This window comes from Saimiri boliviensis, chromosome 4 (genome assembly GCF_048565385.1).
Source record: "Saimiri boliviensis isolate mSaiBol1 chromosome 4, mSaiBol1.pri, whole genome shotgun sequence".
Lineage (NCBI taxonomy): Eukaryota > Metazoa > Chordata > Mammalia > Primates > Cebidae > Saimiri > Saimiri boliviensis.
The window spans coordinates 149,156,415-149,183,515 of record NC_133452.1 but is presented as its reverse complement, the minus strand read 5'-3'; the positions used below and the strand labels follow the sequence as shown (position 1 = coordinate 149,183,515).

At 40.6% G+C, this 27,101-nt stretch overlaps 1 protein-coding gene across 3 annotated transcripts in view; it reads left to right on the top strand.

Moving 5' to 3' along the window:
• Positions 1-19,941, top strand: part of ELOVL2 (ELOVL fatty acid elongase 2) — a 72,144-nt gene extending 52,203 nt beyond the window's left edge. For all 3 annotated transcript variants that reach the window (XM_010338052.3, XM_074398430.1, XM_074398429.1), the window contains 3 exons: positions 2,717-2,841; positions 3,330-3,464; positions 18,545-19,941. In XM_010338052.3, the coding sequence (XP_010336354.1) occupies positions 2,717-2,841; positions 3,330-3,464; positions 18,545-18,670 (386 nt within the window). In that variant the 3' untranslated portion in view covers positions 18,671-19,941. The remainder of the gene's footprint in view (positions 1-2,716; positions 2,842-3,329; positions 3,465-18,544) is intronic.
• Positions 19,942-27,101: the final 7,160 nt, after the last annotated feature.

The window sequence follows — 27,101 nt, the reverse complement described above, 5'->3', positions numbered from 1 at the left end:
TGTTTGTTTTTTTTTTTTTTTTTTGAGATGGAATCTTGGTTGTCCAGGTTGGAGTGCAGTGGTGCAATCTTGATTCACTGCAACCTCTGCCTCCCAGGTTCAAGTGATTCCCCTGCCTCAGCCTCCTGAGTATCTGGGACTACAGGTCCACACCACCACGCCCAGCTAATTTTTTTATATTTTAATAGAGACAGTGTTTCACCATGTTGGCCAGGATCGTCTCAATCTCCTGACTTCGTGATCCACCCACCTCGGCCTCCCAAAATGCTAGGATTACAGGCATGAGCCACCGTGCCCGGCCAAAGCACACTTATATTAAAAAACAAAACAAGTGTAGAGACAGGGTCTCTCTGTGTTGCCCAGGCTGATCTTGAACTCCTGGGCTCAAGGAGTCCTCCCACCTCAGCCTTCCAAAGTGCTGGGATTACAGGTGTGAGCTACTATGCCTGGCCCTCATTCATATTTTTTTTTTTTTTTTCTGAGACAGAGTTTCGCTCTTGTTACCCAGGCTGGAGTGCAATGGCGCGATCTTGGCTCACCGCGACCTCCGCCTCCTGGGTTCAGGCAATTCTCCTGCCTCAGCCTCCTGAGTAGGCTCATTCATATTTCTATGTTTTATATGAAATTTTATGAAACAGTATTTACCCTGACTCTGTATGATGCACTGTATTTTTTTAATCCTGTTTCACTTTTACAAAAAGTTGACAACTCTCACTGCATTGACTTCACCATTCACTAATGGGTCAGTTACGACCTACAGTTTGAGATGCACTGAGCTAGAGAGAACAGTACTTTCTATTTGATACTGCCCTGTACTCACAAATTTAAAAATATTATATGAAAAACCAGAACATGTAAAACTTAAGTCAAAATGACTTTGTTCTAGGATTTGGGATCCTGCAGGGATGATAGGGAAAAAAAATGCCCAGGGATATTTGGAGTATCAATGATTGAAGTTTTCAAATGAAAACTAGAGTGTAAAGAAGGAAATTGCTGGGAGTACAGTGGGAATAAGTAAAGAATTGATCTCTGTCCTTCTAGACAGACAGATCAATTTCTTCAGTTTAGTTATTAAGGAAGGACAGTTACAATCAATGTCAAAGGAGAATTACCAAGGTTAAGTATTTTTATGACTGTCAGGTTTCATTACAAATCACTGAGCATCTAAAACTCAAAGCATCACTGTGTAAAGACGTAGTCCTATGAATACTGTGTGACAATTTCTGCTTAAGAAAAAAAAAATGATATTATGTGTGACCTACCAGAGCAGCCTTTCAATTTTTTGAAATGCCTCAGTCTGTATCACAGTGAAGTGGTGACTGTGGAAGGTGCTATATTTCCATAGGAGCCAAACATTATAAGCAACAACTACTCATGGTTCATTAATTGATGGAAATGAAAAGTCAGGTGGGTAAAGAAATGGCACTGACTATGTTACTTGGTAGTCTGAATCTCTGTGTTTTCATATAAACTCAAGTGCCATCACCATTTATTTCAGCCAGCATTGGTTGAGAATTTACTATATGCATGGTGTTGTTTCTTATTTATTCATTTGCATTTAGCTATCCAGATCACTAATCTAGGATTAGAAAACCCGGATAGAGAATTTAAATTGATGTATTAGCCAGCATATGTGCAGTGCTTTTTAGTTCATACAGTATATTATCTCAGTTAATTTCATCACAACCGTAAGAGCTAGTTATTATTATCATAGCTATCATCCAGGTAAGAAAACAAAAATTTACAGTCAAAGCAATGTCTCCAAGGGGACATAGCCAATAAATGGTCCTCTAATGCCACAGTCTCTCCCACCACAGGATAGCTCACAAAACAGCCATCTGGATCCCGAGCTGACAGCTGAAAAGTATGCACTTTGTGCCAAGCATTGTTGTAAGCACTTTCATGTACTGATGAAATCCCGTAACACTGAGCTTCCTTACTTACAACAAGTGATGCATCTATGGCATCTTACCTCTTGGAGCTAAATCCTTTCAATGCTTAGCTGACCCAACATGGAACATGACCCTTTTTCCATGGGTTCCTGAAGGCTTATTCACCCATGGTGGAGGCATTTATAGAGATTTTTAATGGCAGGGACCTGGATTTTAGATATCCCTCATCCTAAATGTACCTGCGATGTGACCAGTCACTGGGAAGGTCTCGCTGGCTGCTTTCTCCTCCACTCTAGCCTTGTCTCTCTCCCGTCTCTCTCCAGCACCTCCTGGTCCCTAAGTGTCTTTCAGGTAGAATTTATTTACTTAATTATGAAAGCAATATATTTTGTCTCTGTAGCACCCTGTTCAGCCATGTACAGAAGGCTCTTTCTGCAGTCAGTATGTCTTATCAAAGGGTTAGCTAAAGCAAAGACAATTCTATTTCAGAGGAATTCTGCCACCAACTTTAAGCTAGTATTTCTTTTCTTCCCTCAGTAGCTGATAGTAGTGACAGGTTAGAGAGACAGTAAAACCTCATAGACAAGGCGTTCCATTTGGGTGGCATTCTGAAAAGCCATCCCAGGCTAGTCCTTCTATCATGGAGTTTTGCTGAATCCTAGAAGTGGCACAATAATTGGGGAATTTATCATTGTGGATTTTGTTATATGATCATGTCGTATGTGCTATTCATTTTCAATAACTATGCACAGAGAGAATCTCACTTGACAAGAATGAACAGTCCCTTCTGGAAAAATAGTGATTTTTATACTGTACTTTTATAGGTTTCTTTGGACCGACACTGAACAGTTTTATCCACATTCTTATGTACTCCTACTATGGACTGTCTGTGTTTCCATCTATGCACAAGTATCTTTGGTGGAAGAAGTATCTCACACAGGCTCAGCTGGTATGTTGTCCCTTCTTTCAGCTTTTCTCCATGTGGCTTGTGGATGGGGAAAGGAAATAGAAATCTGTCTTAGAAGCCCAGAGAGCTTTTTATGTGTGATGAGGCTGCCTATTTTTTTCCCCAAAAATGGCCTTTTAAAAATTAAACTTTGTGTGTTAAAATGCCCTTTGTGCATGCAATTAGCTTGTAATGGAAAGTTCCTTGCTTTGAAATGTAAATGAATACTTTTCAAATTAATGTGTAAGTTAAATCCTTTTTGTCTAAATTTTAGCTGTGACTTTTCCGTGAGAAAATAAAGGGCAATTTTACATACTAATATAACTTCAAATAAGATTGCTGGATGACAGGGCTGCTTCAGCATCTTTGTTTTATTCCCACATCATTCTGAGAATTCTGGGAGTTGATTTCTGAATTGATAAAGCTTCGCCGCAGTGTCTGTGTGGCACAGCCTGGCTTGCTCACAAAGATGCCCTCTCTGCCATCCCCAGGTGCAGTTTGTGCTCACCATCACACACACCATGAGCGCTGTCGTGAAACCGTGTGGCTTCCCCTTCGGTTGTCTGATCTTCCAGTCGTCTTATATGCTGACGTTAGTCATCCTCTTCTTAAATTTTTATGTTCAGGTACGTGGAATGTAAATATTTAGCAGTAAAAGGTAATCAATCATGCACTTTCTTTTTCTTTCTGAGACAGAGTTTTGCTCTTGTTGCCCAGGCTGGAGTGCAATGGCATGATCTCAGCTCACGGCAACCTCCGCCTTTCAGGTTCAAGCAATTCTCCTGCCTCAGCCTCCCAAGTAGCTGGGATTACAGGCCCATCTAATTTTTGTAGTTTTAGTAGAGACGAGGTTTTGCCATGTTGGCTGGACTGGATTGGAACTCCTGACCTCAGCTGATCCGCCCGCCTCAGCCTCCCAAAGTGCTGGGATTTCAGGTGTGAGCGACCATGCCCAGCCTAGATCATGCACTTTTACATTATAGATTTAATTTTACTGATTACATGTTATAGTAGCACATGCTTGTTGATAAATTCAGGTAACAGATACACAAAGTGAAATTTGCATTCCTAACTCCTCTTTCCACACCTTCCTCCTCGAAGGGTAACCACAGTTAATAGTCTAGTGGGCATTTTAAAAAACATTTTCAATGCATGTACATAAAGGTCTATAAAAAATATCATTGGATTATGCATACAGTTTTCAATTTGCAGTATGTATTTGTACCATGCTACCAAAGTCTGACATCTGAACATTAAACATGAGTACAGTAAGACAGATCCAGAAAAGGTGAACGGAGCAAAGCAAGGACTTACGGTTTTTGATTTATTAAATTTCATATTAAAAAACTGTTTCCTTATCAGCTACCCTGATGTTGTAGACTATTTGGGAAAAAATTACTTTAAGGCAAACTAGGGTGGAAAGGTCACATTGACTTTTTCTTTATCAAGTGTAATTTTCTTTTTAATTATCAATTTAAATGGAAGACAGCTTCAAAATGCAATTTCAAAGCCACTCTGTTGTACAAGAATGGATGACAGCTGTAACAGACAACAGGCCTCAGGTGGTTGTAGATTTTAAATTGCTCCCTTTTGTAGGCTGGGGAAATGGAAAGCTGCGTTTAAAAAAAAAAAAGTACTTTTATATTCAAAATGGTACTTTTGAAATTGTATTCAACTATATTTTCTTTTTCAGACAAGTAAGTGCTTTATTTTTTAGTTTGCATTTGCTGAAAGTTAACCCATAGTGGTTTTATACAGTGTGGAACAATGGGAACTGAATTTTGACAGCTTTTCAGATCTTGTATTTATTTTTTTAATTTGAAAATACTTTATTGCTAAATATGCAACAGTCATCTGAGCCTTGAGCAAGTCTTTTTTATTGCATTTTAGGTTTTGGGGTACATGTGAAGAATATGTAAGATTGTGGCATAGGTACACACATGTCAGTGTGGTTTGCTGCCTTCCTCCCCATAACCTGTATCTGGCATTTCTCCCCATGTTATGCCTCCCCAACTCCCCACCCCCTGCTGTCCCTCCCGTTTCCCCTGCCAGAGACCCCAGTGTGTGATGCTCCCCTCCCTGTGTCCATGTGTTCTCACTGTTCAATACCCACTTATGAGTGAGAACATGCGGTGTTTGATTTTCTGTTCTTGTGTCAGTTTGCTGAGAATGATGGTTTCCAGGTTCATCCATGTCCCTACAAAGGACATGAATCCATAGTTTTTGATGGCTGCATAGCATTCCATGGTGTATATGTGCCACATTTTCCCTGTCCAGTCTATCATCGATGGGCATTTGGGTTGGTTCCAGGTCTTTGCTATTGTAAACAGTGCTGTAATGAACATTTGTGTGCATGTGTCCTTAGAGTAGAACGATTTATAATCCTTTGGATATATAACCAGTAAGGGGATTGCTGGGTCAAATGGAATTTCTATTTCTAGGTCCTTGAGGAATTGCCACACTGTCTTCCACAATGGTTGAACTAATTTACACTCCCACCAACAGTGTAGAAGTGTTCCTGTTTCTCCACATCCTCTCCAGCATCTGTTGTCTCCAGATTTTTTAATGATCGCCATTCTAATTGGCATGAGATAGTATCTCAATGCAGTTTTGATTTGCATTTCTCTAATGACCAGTGATGATGAGCATTTTTTCATATGTTTGTTGGCCTCCTGTATGTCTTCTTTTGTTAAGGTCCTATCTTTTGCCCACTTTTGAATGGCTTGTTTTTTTCTTGTAAATCTGTCTTAGTTCTTTGTTGATTTCTAGATATTAGCCCTTTCTCAGATGGGTAGATTGCAAAAATTTTTTCCCATTCTGTTGGTTGCCAATTTACTCTACTGACTGTTTCTTTTGCAGTGCAAAAGCTGTGGAGTTTGTTTAGGTCCCATTTGTCTATTTTGGCTTTTGTTGCCAATGCATTTGATGTTTTAATCATGAAGTCCTTGCCTATGTCTATGTCCTGAATGGTTTTGCCTAGATTTTCTTCTAGGGTTTTTATGGTCTTAGGGCTTATGTTTAAGTCTTTAATCCATCTGGAGTTAATTTAAGTGTAAGGTGTCAGGAAGGGGTCCAATTTCTGCTTTCTGCACATAGCTAGCCAGTTTTCCTGACACCATTTATTAAACAGGGAATCCTTTACCCATTGCTTTTGTCAGGTTTTTCAAAGATCAGATGGTTGTAGATGTGTGGCGTTGCCTCTGAGACCTCTGTTCTGTTCCATTGGTCCATATCTCTGTTTTGGTACCAGTACCATGCTGTTTTGATTACTGTAGCCTTGTGTATAGTTTGAAGTCAGGTAGTGTGATGCCTCCCGCTTTGTTATTTTTGCTTAGACTTGACTTGGCTATGCGGGCTCTCTTTTGGTTCCATATGAAGTTTAAGGTGGTTTTTTCCAGTTCTGTGAAGAAGGTCATTAGTAGCATGATGGGGATAACATTGAATCTGTAAATTACTTTGGGCAGTATGGCCAATTTCACAATATTGATTCTTCCTAACCATGAGCATGGAATGTTTCTCTATCTGTTTGTGTCCTCTCTTATTTCCTTCATCAATGGTTTGTAGTTCTCCTTGAAGAGGTCCTTTACATTGTTAGTTGCATTCCTAGGTATTTTATTCTCTTTGTAGCAATTGTGAATGGCAGTTTGTTCTTGATTGGGCTCTGTTTAAGTCTGTTATTGGTGTATAGGAATGCTTGTGATTTTTGCACGTTGATTTTATATCCTGAGACTTTGCTGAAGTTGTTTATCAGTTTCAGGAGATTTTGGGCTGACACAGTGGGGTCTTCTAAATATACAATTGAGTCGTCTGCAAATAGAGACAATTTGACTTCCTCCTTTCCTAATTGAATATGCTTTATTTTTCTTGCCTGATTGCTCTGGCTAGAACTTGCAGTACTATCTTGAATAGAAGTGGTGAGAGAGGGCATCCTTGTCTAGTGCCAGATTTCAAAGGGAATGCTTCCAGTTTTTGCCCATTCAGTATGATATTGGCTGTTGGTTTGTCATAAATAGCTTTTATTATTTGGAGATATGTTCCATCAATACCTAGTTTATTGAGGGTTTTTAGCATAAAGGGCAGTTGAATTTTGTCAAAAGCCTTCTCTGCATCTATTGAGATAATCATGTGGTTTTTGTCTTTTGATTCTGTTTATGTGGTGAATTGCGTTTATAGACTTGCATATGTTGAACCAGCCTTGCAGTCCTGGGATGAAGCCTACTTGATCGTGATGGATAAGCTTTGTGATTGTGCTGTTGAATTCAGTTTGCCAGTATTTTATTGAAGATTTTTGCATCAATGTTCATCATGGATCTTGGCCTGAAGTTTTCTTTTCTTGTTGAGTCTCTGCCATATTTTGGTATCAGGATGATGTTGGTCTCATAAAATGATTTGGGAAGGATTCCCTCTTTTTGGATTGTTTGGGATAGTTTCAGAAGGAATGGTACCAGCTTCTCTTTGTATGTCTGGTAGAATTTGGCTGTGAACCCATCTGGACCTGGACTTTTCTTGGTTGGTAATTGCTGCCTCAACTTCAGCCCTTGTTATTGGTCTGTTCAGGGTTTTGACTTCTTCCTGGTTTAGGCTTGGGAAGATGCAAGTGTCCAGGAATTTATCCATTTCTTCCAGGTTTACTAGTTTATGTGCATAGAGTTGTTTGTAATAATCTCTGATGATGGTTTGTATTTCTGTGAAATCTGGTGATATCCCCTTTATTGTTTTTTATTGCATCTATTTGATTATTCTTTTAATTAATCTGGCTAGTGGTCTATTGTTGATCTTTTCAAAAAACTAGCTCCTGGATTTATTGATTTTTTGAAGGGTTTTTTGTGTCTCTTTCAGTTCTGCTCTTAGTTATTTCTTGTCTTCTGGTAACTTTTTGATATTGCTCCTCTAGCTCTTTCAATTTTGACAATAGGGTATCGATTTTAGATCTTTCCTGGCTTCTCATGTGGGCATTTATTGCTGTATATTTTCCTCTAGACACTTTTTTAAATGTATCCCAGAGATTGTGGTATGTTGTGTCTTCATTCTCATTGGTTTCAAAGAACGTCTTTATTTCTGCCTTCATTTCATTGTTTATCCAGTCAACATTCCAGAGCCAGTTGTTCAGTTTCCATGAAGTTGTGCGGTTCTGAGTTAGCTTCTGAATTCTGAGTTCTAACTTGATTGCACTGTGGTCTGAGAGACTGTTATGATTTCTGTTCTTTTGCATTTGCTTAGTGAGTTACTTCCAATTATGTGGTCAATTTTAGAGTAGGTGTGATGTGGTGCTGAGAAGAATGTGTATTCTGTGGATTTGGGGTGGGGAGTTCTGTAAATTTCTATTAGGTTTGCTTGGTCCAGGTCTGAGTTCAAGTCCTGGATATCCTTGTTAATTTTCTGTCTGGTTGATCTGTCTAATATTGGCAGTGTAATGTTAAAATCTCCCACTATTATTGTGTGGGAGTCTTAAGTGTCTTTGTAAGTCGTTAAGAACTTGCTTTATATATCTGAGTGCTCCTGTATTGGGTGCATATATATTTAGGATTGTTAGCTTTTCTTGTTGCATTGATCCTTTTACCATTATGTAATGTCCTTCTTTGTCACTTTTGATCTTTGTTGCTTTAAAGTCTATTTTATCAGAGACTAGGATTGCAACTCCTGCTTTTTTTTGGCTCTTCATTTGCTTGGTAAATCTTCCTCCATCCCTTTATTTTGAGCCTTTGTGTATCCTTGCATGTGAGATGGGTTTCCTAGATACAGCACACCAATGGGTTTTGGCTTTTTATCCAATTTGCCAGTCTGTGTCTTTTGATTGGGCTGTTTAGCCCATTTACATTTAGGGTTAATATTGTTATGTGTGAATTTGATCCTGCCATTTTGATGCTAGGTGGCTGTTTTGCCTGTTAGTTGATGCAGTATCTTCATTGTGTTGATGCTCTTTACCACCTGGTATGTTTTTGGAGTGGCTGGTACTGGTTGTTCCTTTCTATGTTTAGTGCTTCTTTCAGGAGCTCTTGTAAAGCAGGCTTGGTGGTGATTAAATCTCTGAATAATTGCTTGTTCGTAAAGGATTTTATTTCTCCTTCACTTATGAAGCTTAGTTTGTCTGGATTGAAAGTTCTTTTCTTTAAGGATGTTGAATATTGGCCCCCACTCTCTTCTGGCTTGTAGGGTTTCTGCTGAGAGATCCGCTGTGAGCCTGATGGGCTTCCCTTTGTGGATAACCCGACCTTTCTCTGGCTGCCCTTAGCATTTTTTCCTTCATTTCAACCCTGGTGAATCTGAAGATTATGTACCTTGGGATTGCTCTTCTTGAGGAATATCTTTGTGGTGTTCTCTGTATTTCCTGGACTTGAATATTTGGCCTGCCTTGCTAGGTTGGGGAAGTTTTCCTGGATAATATCCTGAAGAGTATTTTCCAGCTTGGATTCATTCTCTCTGTCACATTCAAGTACACCTATCAAATGTGGATGAGGTCTTTTCACATAGTCCCATATTTGTTGGAGGCTTTGTTCATTTCTTTTTACCCCTTTTTCTCTAATCTTGCCTTCTCATTTTATTTCATTGAGTTGATCTTCGACCTCTGATATCCTTTCTTCTGCTTGGTCAGTTCGGCTATTGAAACTTGTATATGCTTTGCGAAGTTCTCATGTTGTGTTTTTCAGCTCCATCAATTCATTTATATTTCTCTGTAAGCTGTTTATTCTTGTTAGCATTTTGTCAAACCTTTTTTTTTTCAAAGTTCTTAGCTTCTTTGCATTGGGTTAGAACATGTTCTTTTAGCTCAGAGAAGTTTCTTATTACCCACCTTGTGAAGCCTGTTCCTGTCAGTTCCTCAGACTCATTCTCCATCCAGCCTTGTTTCCTTGCTGGTGAGAAGTTGTGATCCCTTGGAGGAGGAGAGGCATTCTGGTTTTGGGTGTTTTCATCCTTTTTGCCCTGGTTTCTTTCCATCTTTGAGGATTTATTTACTGTTGGTCTTTGTAGTTGTTGACTTTCAGATGGGGACTCTGAGTGGATGTCCAGTTTGTTAATGATGAAGTTATTTCTGTTTCTTAGTTTTCCTTCTAACAGGCCCCTCTGTGATAGGACTGCTGAGGTCCACTCCTGGCCCTACTTGCCTGGGGATCACCTATAGTGGCTGCAGAACAGTAAGGGTTGCTGCCAGTTTCTTCTCTCTTTGTCCCAGAAGAATACCTGCCAGATGTTAGTCTGAGCTCTCCTTTATGAGGTGACTCCTTGGATATACGGGGGTCAAGGAGCTGCTTGAGGAGACAGTCTGTCCTTTATAGGAGCTCAAGTGCTCAGCTGTGAGCTCCATTGTCCCATTCAGAGCTACTGGGTAGGTATGTTTAAGTCTGCTGCAGCAGAACTCATAAATGCTTTTTTTTTTCCCCCAGGTGCTCTGTCCCAGAAAGTTAGGGCTTTATTTATAAATTTCTGTTGTGCTGCTGCCTTTTTTCAGGGCTGCCCTGCCCAGCGAGGTGGCAACCTAGTCAGTCTGCCTGTAGAGGCTTTGCCCAGCTGCCGTATGAACTTCCCTGCAGTCCTGTTTATAGGGGTATAGTAGAACTGCCTTGGGCAATGTCGGCCCATGTTGGTCATGGTGGACTCCCCTCCCCCACAGAGCTGGACCATCTGGGGTTCATCTGTGCTTGCTGTGAAACTCAATCCAGAGCATTTCAGATTGCTGTTTTTTTTGTGTGCCAGTGGGACTGGCCAATCCTGATCACCTGGCTCCTTGCCTCGGACCCCCCCCCCTTTTTTTGTGTGTTCAGTTGAATGGTCAACTGTCTCTCAGGTGTCCCCGTCACCAGTTGAATTGGCACCCAGATTTGTGTGATTTCTTGAGTGTAGACCCGCTGCGCCCACTGAAACAGCTGCTGGAGACTTGTGGCACTTTTTCACCGTGGAATCTCCTGGCCTAGCTCCCGGTTTCAGTCCCCTTTTTTCAGTTGAATGGGTGACTCTGTCTCCCAGGTGCTCCAGTTGCCTGTTGAAAAGGCACCGGGGGGGAATGCTGGGAAGATGGCCGCCTAAGAAGAGCTCAGGACTTCCACTCCCAGTGAAAGCGCAGAGGGTGAGTGGATGCCGCATTTCCAGACGAATTTTTATTGCCCACAGACCAGGAGATACCCAGGCAGAGGGGTCGCCAGCGCCGCTGTTCCGGCTGGTGCAGCTGTTTTGGCTCCCGTGGGGCTGATTTGGCCTGTGCGGCTGCTTTGACCACGGCCTGTTGCGGCGGTTCTCCAAACAAAAGCCACTGGTCTGGCAGCCCTCTTAGCTGGCAATCAAGCCCTGAGACGAGAGAGTTGCCCATTCATCTGAAATAGCAAGCCAGGCCAGGAGATTCCTAGGCAAAAAATACGCGAGGAGCCGGCGCTGCTGTTTGAGCCGACTCAGTGAGTCGCAGCACGGGAGATCCCGGCGCCTTTTCAACAAGCGACTGGAACGCGGGGTCGTTCAACTTAAAAAATAAAAGACTCTTGAGTCATGGAGCCAGGTGATCAGGCTTGGTTGCTCCCAGCCCCCACCCCCAAAAACAACAAAAACAAAAACAGTAATTGGAAACCCTCTGGGTTGAGCATTTCACAGCAAGCACAGCTGAACCCAGGAGGGTCTGGCTCAGTGGGGGAGGGACGTCCGCCATTACTGAGACACTCCACCACTACAGAGGCAGGCCGCCGTCACCGAGGCAACCCGCCGTCGCCGAGGCAACCTGCCACAACAGAGAGAGTCCGCTATAACAGAGGCGGGGCCACCATTGCTGAGACAGTTCTAACTACACCCATATAAGCAGGACTGCAGGGAAGAGCACAGGGCAGCTGGGCGGAGCCCACAGCAGCTCAGCAAAGCCTCTGCAGGCAGACAGTGGCCAGGTGGGCTGCTAGCTGGGCGGGGCTCAGGACTTAAGCCCCAGTAAAAGATAGACTGTCTCCTCAAGTAGCTCCCTGACCCCCATAGATCCAAAGACTCACCTCATAAAGGAGAGAATGGCCTGACAGTTGGTGAGCATCCTTCTGGGACAAAGATAGCGGAAGAGGAAACTGGTAGCAACCCTTACTGTTCTGCAGCTGCTGCAGGTGATCCTCAGGCAAGCAGGGCCCGGAGAGGACCTCAGCAGCCCTACAGCAGAGGGGCCAGACTGTTAGAAGGAAAGCTTAAAAAAAAAAAAGAACTTCAGCATCCACAAACTAGAAGCTCACTCAGAGACCCAATCTGAAAGACAGTAACTACAAAGACAACAGGTCGATAAACCCACAAAAATGGGAAGAAACCAGCACAGAAAGGATGAAAACTCCCAAAACCAGAACACCTCTACTCCTAAAAGGGATCAAAACTCCTCACCAGCAAGGGAACCAGACCAGTTGGAGAAGGAGGGTGATGAAATGACAGAATCGGACTTCAGAAGGTGGGTAGTAAGAAACTACAGGGAGCTAAAAGAGCATGTTCTAACCCAACGCAAAGAAACTAGGAACCTTGAAAAAAGATTGGACGAAATGCTAACAGGAATGGACAGCATAGAGAGGAATATAAGTGAATTGATGGAGATGAAAAACACAACACGAGAACTTCGTGAAGCATGCACAAGCTTCAACAGCCGAATTGACCAAGCAGAAGAAAGGATATCAGAGGTCGAAGATCAACTCAATGAAATAAAAAGAGAAGGCAAGAACAGAGAAAAAAGCGCAAAAAGGAATGAACAAAATCTTCAAGAAATGTGGGACTATGTGAAAAGACCTAATCTACATTTGATAGGTGTACCTGAATGTGATGAAGAGAATGAATCCAAGCTGGAAAATACTCTTCAGGATATTATCCAGGAAAACTTCCCCAACCTAGCAAGGCAGACCAATATTCAAATCCAGGAAATACAGAGAACACCACAAAGATATTCCTCAAGAAGAGCAACCCCAAGGCACATAATCATCAGATTCACCAGGGTTGAAATGAAAGAGAAAATGCTAAGGGCAGCCAGAGAGAAAGGTCGGGTTACCCACAAAGGGAAGCCCATTAGACTCACAGCAGATCTCTCAGCAGAAACCCTACAAGCCAGAAGAGAGTGGGGGCCAATATTCAACATCCTTAAAGAAAAGAACTTTCAACCCAGAATCTCCTATCCAGCCAAACTAAGCTTCCTAAGTGAAGGAAAAATAAAATCCTTTGCGAACAAGCAAGTACTCAGAGATTTCATCACCACCAAACCTGCTCTACAAGAACTCCTGAAAGAGGTTCTACACATATAAAGGAACAACCAGTACCAGCCACTCCAAAAACACACCAAATGGTAAAAGAGCATCAACACAATCAAGAATCTGCATCAACTAACCAACGAAACAGCCAGGTAGCATCAAAATGACAGTATCAAATTCACACATAACAATACTATCCCTAAATGTCCATGGACTAAATGCCCCAATCAAAAGACACAGACTGGCAAATTGGATAAAAAGCCAAAACCCATCAGTGTGCTGTATCCAGGAAACCCATCTTACATGCAAGGATACACAAAGGCTCAAAATAAAGGGATGAAGGAAGCTCTACCAAGCAAATGGAGAGCAAAAAAAAGCAGGAGTTGCCATTCTCATCTCTGATAAAATAGACTTTAAAGCAACAAAGATCAAAAGAGACACTGCAACAAGAAGAGCTAACGATTCTAAATATATACGCACCCAGTACAGGAGCACCCAGATACATAAGGCAAGTTCTTAATGACTTACAAAGACACTTAGATTCCCACACAATAATAGTGGGAGACTTTAACACCCCATTGTCAATATTAGACAGATCAACAAGACAGAAAATCAACAAGGATATGCAGGGCCTGAACTCAGACCTGGAACAAGCAAACCTAATAGACATTTAAAGAACTCTCCACCCCAAATCCACAGAATATACATTCTTCTCAGCACTACCTCACACCTACTCTAAAATTGACCACATAATTGGCAATAAATCACTCCTCAGCAAATGCAAAAGAACGGATATCATAACAAACAGTCTCTCAGACGACAGGGCAATCGAATTAGAACTCAGAATGCAGAAACTAACTCAGAACCGCACAGCTTCATGGAAACTGAACAACTGGCTCTTGAATGTTGACTGGATAAACAATGAAATGAAGGCAGAAATAAAGATGTTGTTTGAAACCAATGAGAACGAAGACACAACATACCAGAATCTCTGGGACACATTTAAAGCAGTCTCTAGAGGAAAATATATAGCAATGAGTGCCCAAATGAGAAGAAAGGAGAGATCTAAAATTGACACTCTCTCATCAAAATTGAAAGAGCTAGAGGAGCAAGATCAAAAAAACTCAAATCTAGCAGAAGATAGGAAATAACTAAGATCAGAGCAGAACTGAAGGAAATAGAGACACAAAAAACTCTTCGAAAAATCAATAAATCCAGGAGCTGGTTTTTCGAAAAGATCAACAAAATAGACAGACCACTAGCCAGATTAATAAAAAAGAAAAGAGAGAATAACCAAATTGATGCAATAAAAAACGATAAAGGGGATATCACCACAGATTCCACAGAAATCCAAACCATCATCAGAGATTATTACAAACAACTCTATGCACATAAACTAGTAAACCTGGAAGAAATGGATAAATTCCTGGGCACCTGCATCCTCCCAAGCCTAAACCTGGAAGAAGCTGAAACCCTGAATAGACCAATAACAAGGTCTGAAGTGGAGGCAGCAATAAAGAGCCTACTACCCAAAAAAGGCCAGGTCCCAGATGGGCTCACAGCCGGATTCTACCAGACATACAAAGAGGAGCTGATACCATTCCTTCTGAAACTATTCCAGACAATCCAAAAAGAGGGAATCCTTCCCAAATCATTTTATGAGACAGACATCATCCTAATACAAAAACCCGACAGAGACTCAACAAGAAAAGAAAATTTCAGGCCAATATCCATGATGAACATAGATGCAAAAATCTTCAATAAAATACTGGCAAACCGATTGCAACAGCATATCAAAAAGCTCATCCACCATGATCAAGTAGGATTCATCCCAGGGATGCAAGGCTGGTTCAACATACGCAAGTCCATAAACGTAATTCACCACATAAACAGAATCAAAGACAAAAACCACATAATTATCTCAATAGATGCAGAGAAGGCTTTTGACAAAATTCAACAGCCCTTTATGCGAAAAACCCTCAATAAACTAGGTATTGACGCAACATATCTCAAAACAATAAAAGCTATTTACAACAAACCAACAGCCAGTATCATACTGAATGGGCAAAAACTGGAAGCATTCCCTTTGAAATCTGGCACTAGACAAGGATGCCCTCTCTCACCACTCCTATTCAATATAGTACTGGAAGTTCTAGCCAGAGCAATCAGGCAAGAAAAAGAAAGAAAGGGTATTCAAATTGGAAAGGAGGAAATCAAATTGTCTGTATTTGCAGATGACATGATTGTATATCTGGAAGACCCCATTGTCTCAGCCCCAAATCTCCTGAAACTGATAAACAACTTCAGCAAAGTCTCAGGATACAAAATCAATGTACAGAAATGTACGAGCATTCCTATACACCAGTAACAGACTTAAAGAGAGCCAAATCAAGAACAAACTGCCATTCACAATTGCTACAAAGAGAATAAAATACCTAGGAATACAACTAACAAGGAATGTAAAGGACCTCTTCAAGGAGAACTACAAGCCACTGCTCAACGAAATAAGAGAGGACACAAACAGATGGAGAAACATTCCATGTTCATGGTTAGGAAGAATCAACATCGTGAAAATCGCCATACTGCCTAAAGTAATTTACAAATTCAATGCTATTCCCATCAAGCTACCAATGACCTTCACAGAACTGGAAAAAGCCACCTTAAACTTCATATGGAACCAAAAGAGAGCCCGCATAGCCAAGTCAATTCTAAGCAAAAAGAACAAAGCAGGAGGCATCACACTACTGGACTTCAAACTATACTACAAGGCTACAGTAATCAAAACAGCATGGTACTGGTACCAAAACAGAGATATAGACCAATGGAACAGAGCAGAGGCCTCAGAGGAAATACAACATACCTACAACCATCTGATCTTCGACAAACCTGACAAAAACAAGCAATGGGGAAAGGACTCTCTGTTTAATAAATGGTGTTGGGAAAACTGGCTAGCCATGTGCAGAAAGCAGAAACAGGACCCCTTCCTGACACCTTATACCAAAATTAACTCCAGATGGATTAAAGACTTAAACTAACACCATAAAAACCCTAGAAGAAAATCTAGGCAAAACCATTCAGGACATAGGTGTAGGCAAGGACTTCATTACCAAAACGCCAAAAGCAATGGCATCAAAAGCCAAAATAGACAAATGGGACCTAATCAAACTCCACAGCTTCTGCACAGCAAAAGAAACAGTCAGTAGAGTGAATCAGCAACCAACAGAATGGGAAAAAAATTTTGCAGTCTACCCATCTGACAAGGGGCTGATATCCAGAATTTACAAAGAACTAAAACAGATTTACAAGAAAAAAACAAACAAGCCCATTCAAAAATGGGCAAAGGATATGAACAGACACGTTACAAAAGAAGACATACAGGAGGCCAAGAAACATATGAAAAAATGTTCATCATCACTGGTCATTAGAGAAATGCAAATCAAAACCACATTGAGATACCATCTCACACCAGTTAGAATGGCGATCATTAAAAAATCGGGAAACAACAGATGCTGGAGAGGATGTGGAGGAATAGGAACACTTTTACACTGTTGGTGGGAATGTAAATTAATTCAACCATTGTGGAAGACAGTGTGGCCATTCCTCAAGGACCTAAAAATAGAAATCCCATTTGACCCAGCAATCCCATTACTGGGTATATATCCAAAGGATTATAAATCATTCTGCTATAAGGACACATGCACACAAATGTTGATTGCAGCACTGTTTACAATAGCAAAGACCTGGAACCAACCCAAATGCCCAACGATGATAGACTGGATAGGGAAAATGTGGTACATATACACCATGGAATACTATGCAGCCATCAAAAACGATGAGTTCACGTCCTTTGTAGGGACATGGATGAACCTGGAAAACATCATTCTCAGCAAACTGACACAAGAGCAGAAAATCAAACACCGCATGTTCTCACTCATAGGCAGGTGTTGAACAATGAGAACACATGGACACAGGGAGGGGAGCACTACACACTGTGGTCCATTGGGGGGAAATGGGGGAGGGATGGGGGGTGGGGAGGTGGGAAGAGATAGCATGAGGAGAAATGACTGATACAGGTGAGGGGATGGAATGCAGCAAACCACACTGCCATGTGTGTACCTATGCAACAATCTTGCATGTTCTTCACATGTACCCCAAAACCTAAAATGCAACAAAAAATAAATAAATAAAAAGAAAAGGCGCCAGGATCTGTGTGATTTCCTGTGTGGCGACCCACTGTGCTGGCTGAAATGGCTGCACTGGGGGCTCGTGGCACTTTTTTGCCCGGGAATCTCCTGGCCTGGCTCCCTGTTTCACTGCCTTTTTTTTTTTTTTTTTTCAGTTGAACAGGCGCTCCAGTTGCCTGTTGAAAAGGTGCTGGGATCTGTGTGATTTCCTGTGCAGCGACCCACTGCACCGGCTGAAACAGCCGCGTGGCAGATTTGTGGTGCTTTATTGCCCAGGAATCTCCTGGCCTGGCTCCCTGTTTCAGTCCCCTTTTTATCAGTTGAACGGGTGACTCTGTCTCCCAGGCGCTCCAATCACCAGCTAAAACAGCGCCTGGACCTGTGTATTTTGTATGGAAATCCGCCGCTCGGACCAAAACAGCCATGCTGGTGACCCGTGGGGCTCCTCTGCCTGGGAATCTCCTGGTCTGTGGGCAATAAAAATCCATCTGGAAATGTGGCATCCACTCACCCTCTGCACTCCCTGGGAGCTGCAATCCAGAGCTGCTCCTAATTGGCCATCTTGGATCCCCCTCAGATCTTGTGTTTCTGAAATTGGACTAGGCGTTGTCTTTTATAAGAAATAAAGGTTTCCTCTGAAGATTTCCAAAGAAACAATCAATGATGGGACCAGTTAAAACTATGCGTGGGTGCACAAACCACTACCCCCACCCTCCCCAAAAAAACTGACTGTTAAAGAAAAGCTAAGGGAGTGATTTTGGTGCATGGTGTTGAAGACTGAAGAGAAGCATATATCCCAGCAAGGGTAGGTAATGGTATTCAAAGCCTTAGCCCTACATGCTGGTTCAAACAGAGTCTTAGTTCTGAAGTCAAGCATATAATTTAAGTTTGAACCCTTGATAATACTATTGCTTTAAAAAAATAAATAAAAATGAGATGAGAGATCAGGCATTTTGTCAGGATAGGAAGGCTATGCCAAAATCTAGATCAAGCCAGAATCCCAGGTATTGGTACTTTTTAAATAACAGTACTTTTTAACTTGATTTATTTTTAAAAGTTTTATCTTTCTCAGTGAGCAACTAATGCAGAATAAATTGAATGCTAATCCCAGAGTATACAAATCCTGACTTCTAATATTCATGAAATTCATGCATTCGTCTTGGTTTTTATCCTATTTTTGTCTTTAACCAGAGGTTTAAAAATGATCTTATTACAAACATGAAATCTTATTAGAAAATCCAGCACCCAACAGAATCACATACTGTTTTTAACTCTATGGAATGTTAAAGACAAGGTCTTATTAAAGAATCTTTTCCTTTTTCTCTTCAAATTATACACATCCAACAGACATACCGAAAAAAGCCAACAAAGAAAGATCTGCAAGAGCCACCTTCAGGGAAAGAAGTGAAGAATGGTTTCTCCAAAGCCTACTTCACTGCCGCGAACGGCGTGATGAACAAGAAAGCACAATAAAGATGAGTCACAGAGAAAGCACATGTACTAGCCTCACAGATTCGCTTGTTTTAAAGCAAAGACTGAATTGAATGTTACATGTTTTAGGATAAACTAATTTCTTTTGAGTTTATAAATCATTTGTACCCAGAATCTAGTGCTATATTGCTATTAGGTTAATCTGTTAACTGAATGCTTTGATCAGCATTGAGGTGATGCTGACCTCCGAGGACCTCAGAACTAACTGGTGCAGCTTCCCTCCCTCCTTCCCACAGACTGAACCTCCCACCAGAAGCTGTCCTTGTAACGCCTTACACACATATACAGCCAGGAAATGTGGAGCACTGTTTCTCACAGAAAGTCTTCAAATAAAAAGAGTTTTGTTCAGATGAAAATGTTTAAAACAAAACGTTAATTATATTCTAAATACAGGGTATATTGAAGCAATAATTGCCAGTACATAATCATTCCATTTGTTCCTTTAGCAGTCGACCCCAGAAAATATTAACATGGGATCATACACAGAAGACAGAAAAATGTAGCCAGACTTCTTTCTCTAAGCCAGAGTCTTGTCTATCAAATGCCCACAACCACTCCTGATTCTAAACTCAGTGATACAGTAATGAAACTGGTATTTTAAAGATTAGTTATTCTAAGGAGAAAAAAAAAAATGCCTCTGCCATATTTTCCTAATTCAAGGGCTTTGGATAGGACTGTTCCTCTGCTTCGCTAATCAATCATCAGTTCACGTCTCCTCCCGTGCCAGACAGCCTAGGTTACTAAAGACACCATGCTCTACACCACGGGCAGTGTACACAGTGTACAACTCTGGCTGCCCATTTTCTTTCTGAGGAAGGACTGGAGTCTACTTTAAAATCTTTGAACATACATGCCACTGGAATATGTATAAATCAAAACCAGTGGATGGGGGCAAAATAGGCACTGAAGTTGTCAACTCTTTTTGTCAGTCTATACTTGTGAATATGACCCCAGATACCTGTTGTCACTCTTTGCAGGTTATTTAAGTTTTTGAAGTTGGGAGAAAAAAGATGGAGTAGCTTGGAAAGATTCCAGCACTAAGCTGTGGGCTGGTAATGAGCCACAGTGAAAAACGCCGGTTTGGCAAACTCGGTATTCCCATTCCCTGCTCAGGTATATCCAGTCTCTACTGAGAAGCAAGCACAAAAGCAGACGAAAGTATTAATGAGTATTTTCTTTCTCCCTAAGTGCAGGACTGTTACTACTAAACTCTACCAGGAATGGAAACAAAGAATATTTTCTGAAGATTTTTTTGAAGATTAATTTTTTAAATAAGTTTTTAGGTCCTGACACTGACATCAAATACACGCGCACCAGAAAGGCGTTTCCACCCCTCTCCCCACTCGTTACCGTCCAGCATGCCTTTCTGTCTCTTTCTGCTTTTTTTCCCCAATAAGCTCTAGTTTAAAATTTTTCCCTGTTAAAAAAAAATTCTTTTACTTTTTGTAAACTACCCTTCTGAGGATTTGGGCATATTTTTTGAAGGTGCCTAACGCTTAGGATCATCTTGAGGGTGATACACTGCACCTGTGTCCTTCCCTTCTGTGCAGCCGACCCAGTTCTGTTGAACAGATGTCTCCCGTCTAATGTCCCTTCCTCTTCCATTTATCTCTCTAAATCATTTTCTGAAACTCACTTGCCCTAAGGTGCTTCATCACCACTTCCATCTTGTATCACCTTATAACTGTATTCACTGTCTTATTCTCTGCCAGCAACTCATTTTAAAACAAGGGCTAGCTTCAAGCATGACTGTTACGGCTCCTCTATGACAAAACACAAGTTTGACCAAGGAGAAAGCCCCTTGGAGAAACTGGACCCTAGTTCAGTTTAGGTCTCAAACAGGTTAAAATCTCTTACCAAAGTACGTTCCAGGTAAAAATGAGACTTGGAGAAAAGCAGGCTGGTCTAACATGCTTGCTGGTCATCACATTCTTCCCAGTGAGGCCCTGAGGTCTCGCGGCACAGCATACCTGCCACTTTCAATGTTTCCATGGGCTTCATGTCTGTATGGCAAGGAGGGATTGTCCTTCAGCAGACAAAATCAAGCAGCTTTAAGTTCAAGGCAGCTTGAAACCTCTCCGATCAAAGTGAAAAATGTGAGCAGTTTATACTTCCAAACCAATGCCAGAGATTAGAGACACGTTTCATTCAGGATGCATATTTCCAATTTGGTCTTTAATTCAAGAGAAGCTTCATAAAACAAACACATATAGCCTTAAACCACCCAAGAGCTAATTTAAAAAATAGAGTTATGAAATCTTAGCCACAAAAAAAAATCAGGTAAAATTTTAACCTGTTAAGTGTTGTAAACATCAAAAAACCAAAATGCTTATTTTAATGTGATATTTCTAAAACTACTGAAAAATTAATATTTCTATAACCTATTGAAAAAAATGGAAAATGTTTTCTCTCAAATTTTCTGTTACTCATGGGAATTAAAACTTAAATACTGTAAAGCATATCAATTATTCCCTCAGTTTTTAAATTAACAAAATGGAATGTTAATGGAATTAAACAGACATTTTCAAGCCATCAAAATTATATATTGAACTATTTAGTCATGTTTCAGGGTAAAGTCCTCACCCCTACATTAGAGAAATACTTATTTTTATTTTAAGGCAAAACAGTACTTAACTGTGATGGGCAGAACAGCATTTTGTATGTAAGAGTCCATTTCAGTTCTTTTCAATATTTCCATATTGTTTTGTGAATGTTTCTGGGGGCTCCCTTATTTGGAAAATATGGGTGTCACTTTGTGTTCCTTTGAAAGTAATTATATCTTAAGAACATGGTATCATGAATGGAGTGGACAAGGGAGGCTGGAGAAGCCATTTTTCTTTGTAGATAAAAAGCATTCTCTATGATTGTTGTATAATAAATTGATTTTTACACTAAATGCATGTTGCAGGTTTTACTTGGTTCAAAGAAGTTAAAATGTATGCCTGCACAGTATTCCAAATGACCTATCACTTGGGGGCTATTTTTACAATAAGGCATTATTGTAGCAACGAATTTTAGACATTCTTCTCTCATTTCAGTGAGCAATGGGTTATTATATCATTACCATTACTTTGTACTCATATACCAAATTAAGGTATTTTTTAAAACAGCCATTCACAAGAAAAAGTTAAGATTAGCAGAGGATATAAAGGTGATAATAAACAAATAAATTGCTATATAAAACCACCTGGAGAGGAGCACTAGATTTGAGGAGAAACGACACTGTGCAATGCCCTGAAACCCAGGACTGCCCTTCACAGATCACCTGCACGGGTAGAGAGGTGGTTAGCTCAGCTTGGGAGGAGATGTGGGTGAGAGGCCTGACCGTGAGGATGCCTGGGAGAGCTGAGGCAAGGGGCCAGGACCACCGGTTGGCATTTTGTCACTGTAGAAAGTACAATTTTGAATGTGATACCAAGTATAATGAGACACAGGTCCTGAAGAACTCTACAAAAGATGTGCTCAAAGTCTGATCACAAAGTTGCTTAAATTGCTGGATAGTGACAGGTGGGTCAAGATAGATTTCAGGGAAGGGCAGGAGGGGAAGAGGGAATGGGATAAGACTTAACCATCTGAAGGGGCTAGAGTTTGGGGTGGGAGGCTAGCATTTAAACGGGAGCCTTCTCTTTGTTATTTTAAAAGGTGGGTAGAACTTAAGAAAACTTTGTGTTTAAAAATAAGAGAGAAGAGAGAAATCCAAGATGGCTGATCACTAGCAGCTCGAGATTGTAGCTCCCAGTGAAAGCACAGAGAACGAGAGGACGCCACACTTTCACATGAATTCTTGTTGCTCACGCACCAGAAGATTCTCAGCAAAGGAGCCCCACGGGTCGCCAGCGCAACTCTTGTGACCAGCAAGGCGGTTTTGCCGGTGCCTCGGAGCGTCGGTTCTTGGTGCAGAGTCAGAAAAGCACCATCAGTCTTAACGCCGCTGATTTAGTCAGCGCAGTGGGTTGCTCAGATTTTGGCGCTGAGAATCAATAAGTTGGACATCCACTCGGAAACCCAACTACAAAGACGGTAATTATAAAGACCACAGATGGATAAATCTACAACGAAGGGAAGAAAACAGCCAAAAAAGGCTGAGAATACCCAAGATCAGAATGCCTCACCCTCAGCAGGGGATCACAGTTCCTCATCAGCAACAAAACAAGGCTTGATGGAGAATGAGTGTGTTCCAATTACAGAAACAGGCTTCAAAATGTGAATAAGAAACTTCTGTGAATTAAAAGAACTTGTTCTAACCCAATCCAAAGAAACTAAGCACTTTGAAAAAAGGTTTGACGAAATGTTAACAAAAATACACAATTTAGAGAGGAAAATAAGTGAACTGATGGAGCTGAAAAACACAATACGAGAACTACGTGAAGTATGCACTAGTTTTAACAGCTGAATAGATCAAGCAGAAGAAAGGATATCAGAGGTCAAAGACCAACTCAGTGAAATAAAAGAAGACGACAAGATTAGAGAAAAAAAGGATAAAAAGGAATGAGCAAAGTCTCCAAGAAATATGGGACTATGTGAAAAGACCTAATCTATGCTTGATAGGTGTACCTGAATGTGACAAAGAGAATGAATCCAAGCTGGAAAATACGCTTCAGGATATTATTTAGGAAAATTTTCCCAACCTAGTAAGGCAGGATAATATTCAACTCCAGGTAATACAGAGACCACCACAGAGATATTCCTCAAGAAGAGCAACCCCAAGGCACATAATCGTCAGATTCACCAAGGTTGAAATGAAGGAGAAAATACTAAGGGCAGCCAGAGAGAAAGGTCAGGTTACCCACAAAGGGAAGCCTATCAGACTTACAGCAGATCTCTCAGCAGAAACCCTACAAGCTAGAATAGAGTGGGGACCAATATTCAACATCCATAAAGAAGAGAACTTTCAACCAAGAATTTCACATCCAGCCAAACTAAGCTTCATACGTGAAGGAAAAATAAAGTTCTTTGTGAACAAGCAAGCACTCAGAGATTTCATCACCACCAGGCCTGCTTTACAAGAGCTTCTGAAAGAACCACTACACATAGAAAGGAACAAATAGTATCAGCCTTTCTAAAAAAAAAAAAAAAAACCGACAAGTAAAGAGCATCAATATAATGAAGAATTTACATCAATTAATGGGCAAAATATCCAGCTAATATTAAACGGCAGTATTAAACTCACATATATCATTATTAATTCTAAATTTAAATTGACTAAATCCCCCAATCCAAAGACAGACAGGCAATTTGGATAAAAAACTAAAACCCATCAGTATGCTGCATCCAGACCCATCTCACATTCAAGGATACACAAAGACTCAAAACAAGGGATGGAGAAAGATTTACCAACCAAACAGACAGCTAAAATAAATAAATAAAAAGCAGAAGTTACAATTTTTGCCTCTGATAAAATAGTCGTTAAAGCAACAAAGATCAAAAGAAGCAAAGGAGGACATTATATAATCAAGGATCAATGCAACAACAAGAAGAGCTAAAGATCCTAAATATATACGCACCCAATACAGGAATACCCAGACATACAAGACTAATAAAGAGACTCCCACACAATAATAGTGGGAGACTTCAACATTAATATTAGATCAATGAGACAGAAAATTAACAACGATATCCAGGACTTGAACTCAGATCTGGAACAAGTAAACATAATTAACATTTATAGAATTCTCCACTTTAAATACACAAAATATTCACTCTTTTCAGTACCACATCATATCAACTTAGAAGTTTAAACGAAATGTTGGTTGGCTCCTTGTTTGTTATTCTCTTCCCTCATTTTCTTTTATGTCTCCATTATTAAGGACAATTATAGGCATACGCATATTTAGACTGCATTCTAGCCCCGGCAATAAAGCAATACCCCCATTCTCTCTCCCTCTTCCTCTTTCTCTTTCTTCCTCTTTATTCTTTTTCTTATTATTCTTTAAAAAAAAAAAACTGTACTGAGTAATTAAAAATAAAAACTGTACTGAGTAAAAAAAAAAGTACAGATTACCAATATATATTTGAAAATATGATCCACTTCACTTGAAATTAACAATTGTAAACCAGAATGAGGTGCAGTTTTTCAGCTATCAAATTGGCAAAGGGTATGTAGAAATAGACATTTACTGAAAAGTTTTAAGTTGGTTTAATCTCTTTAGAGCACAATTTTGCAATACCCCTCAGATTTTGAATGCACAAAACCTTTGCTCCAGCAATGTTATTGCTTTCCTACCTGTGGCTGCTTTCCTCCATTTTCCCTGCCTTCTGTATTAATTAGCTGTTTCTAATTCATCTTTCTCTGCGATCTGAGCAAGAGTCATCAATGCTGAAAAGCTAAGGAGAAACTTTGTAAAGGATGGATTGGGCTCATGATACCTAATCAATCTTAATATTAGGAAGAGAGAGAAGGAGAGAGTATCTCAGACATCTTACACCTCCTGTTGGAAATGGACAACATAACCTATAAAGTATTCTTGTCAAAAAATCAGGCTCAGGTCTTATAAGGCCATTAGCTCTAACTACCAGTTTAAAATAAATAAATAAATAAATAAATAAAAATTTTAAAAAATTAAGAGAAATCCTACGTCTCTCTGGCAAGCCTAACTGTTGTCACAAACTAAAAGAACTTACACAACAAGTGTTCACATAAATAACTCTCTTAATTCCTTTACATAAAGAAAACATTCAGCATATGTTTTTGTTACAGCAGGCTTTCTTCCAAGACAAATTACATTCACATATTTAAGGAAGAGTTTCTCTCCAGGGCATGCAAGGAAATAATCACTCCTAGGAGAGTAAATCTAGTCATCCCAGGATTCCTTGACCTTCATTAAAACATGACTTTCAGTCGTAAAAGGAAAATGACTGAAAGCTATTGATTTGTAGGTCATTTTTCTATCTTAAATTACACTGCAGAACACTGAATAACACTGAGAGGACAAGGAAATCTGTAATCCAGACCCTCATTGAGCAATTGGTAAATGCAGTTGTTAGATACAGTGAACTCCAACAATCAGTATGTATGTTCAGCTTTCTTACTCTTTAATTCTCCATTTTAAAGTTTAACTTCCTTATAGTTTCAGTAAACAACCTTTTCTACCAGTTCAGTAGTTCACTTCTGTTCCCTGGGTCCCCTGCTCTATCCTGACTTGTCCTGGTCACCTCCTCTGGTCACCTGCCCTGGTCACCTGCTTTGACCAGAGTTACCCCTGGTTACCTGCTCTGGCCTGTCCCATAACTATCCTTCCTGCCAAACTACCCAGCCTGCCACTCCTGCTCTTACCCCTGCTCTCTTTAAAATAGCCAATCAGAATTAGCCTAGACTGTGTTGTCTAACCCCAGCCAATAGGGGAACGTCACAGCAGTAGGGGCTACCTCCATCAGGAATAAAAACTCCTTCCCATCCCTTGTCCAGGTGTCCACTCACCATTGTTACATCTGTGAGTCACTCCCTTCTATAGAAGTAAATTGCCTTGCTGAGGAAATTTATATTCAAGTGCTACTTCTTTTGTGGCACTGAAAATTTACATATAACAAAGTCATTGTGGATCTTGTGAGCAACCCACCAGGAGCCTGCTCTGAAAGTGTCTGTGACCAAATTACATTTGGTAGGCTGAGGAAAGTGAAGCTTGTCACACATCTCTTGATGTTGCATGTGCCATAGTCTATGGCTACCTGGACTCCTTGAGATGGGCATTTTCTCTTGTATTTGCCACAATCACCATCACTCATCACTCCATCACTCTTTTTTTTTTTTTTTGAAACAGCCTCACTCTGTTGCCCAGGCTGGAGTGCAGTAGCATGATCTCAGCTCACTGTAACCTCTACCTCCTGGGACCAAGCAATTCTGCCTCAGCCTCCTGAGTAGCTGGGATTACAGGCATGTGCCACCACTCCCAGCTAATTTTTTTTTTTTTTTTTCAGTAGAGACAGGGTTTCCCCATGTTGGCCAGACTGGTCTTGAACTCCTGACCTCAGGTGATCTGCCTGCCTCAGCCTCCCAAAGTGCTAGGATTATAGGCGTGAGCCACCACACCCAGCCCATTCATCCTTTTTATTCAGCCTATTAACCTGGCTGGCCCCTGAAGGCATTTGAATTTGTGATGCCTACACATTAAACAACAAAAGGAGAAAGTCTATACAGTTTTGCCTGGGCCCATATGATAAACTTGGAGATAAACACAGAGTTATCGGTAGTGGCCCTAGAAACAAATGATAGATGCTGCAGATTTCTCTGAGAGACTGAAGCATTCTACATAAGATAGTTCAGGTAGAACCAGCTCCTATACTTTTAAAGCTAGTTTAGACCTATGGAGTTTGATAAACTCTGGAAATAGTTATATTCAGTTGAAAAATTCATCAAATCTTGTCCAGTGCTATGTATCATCGTAGGGATACAGAACGATCCAGATGAAAATCTGTC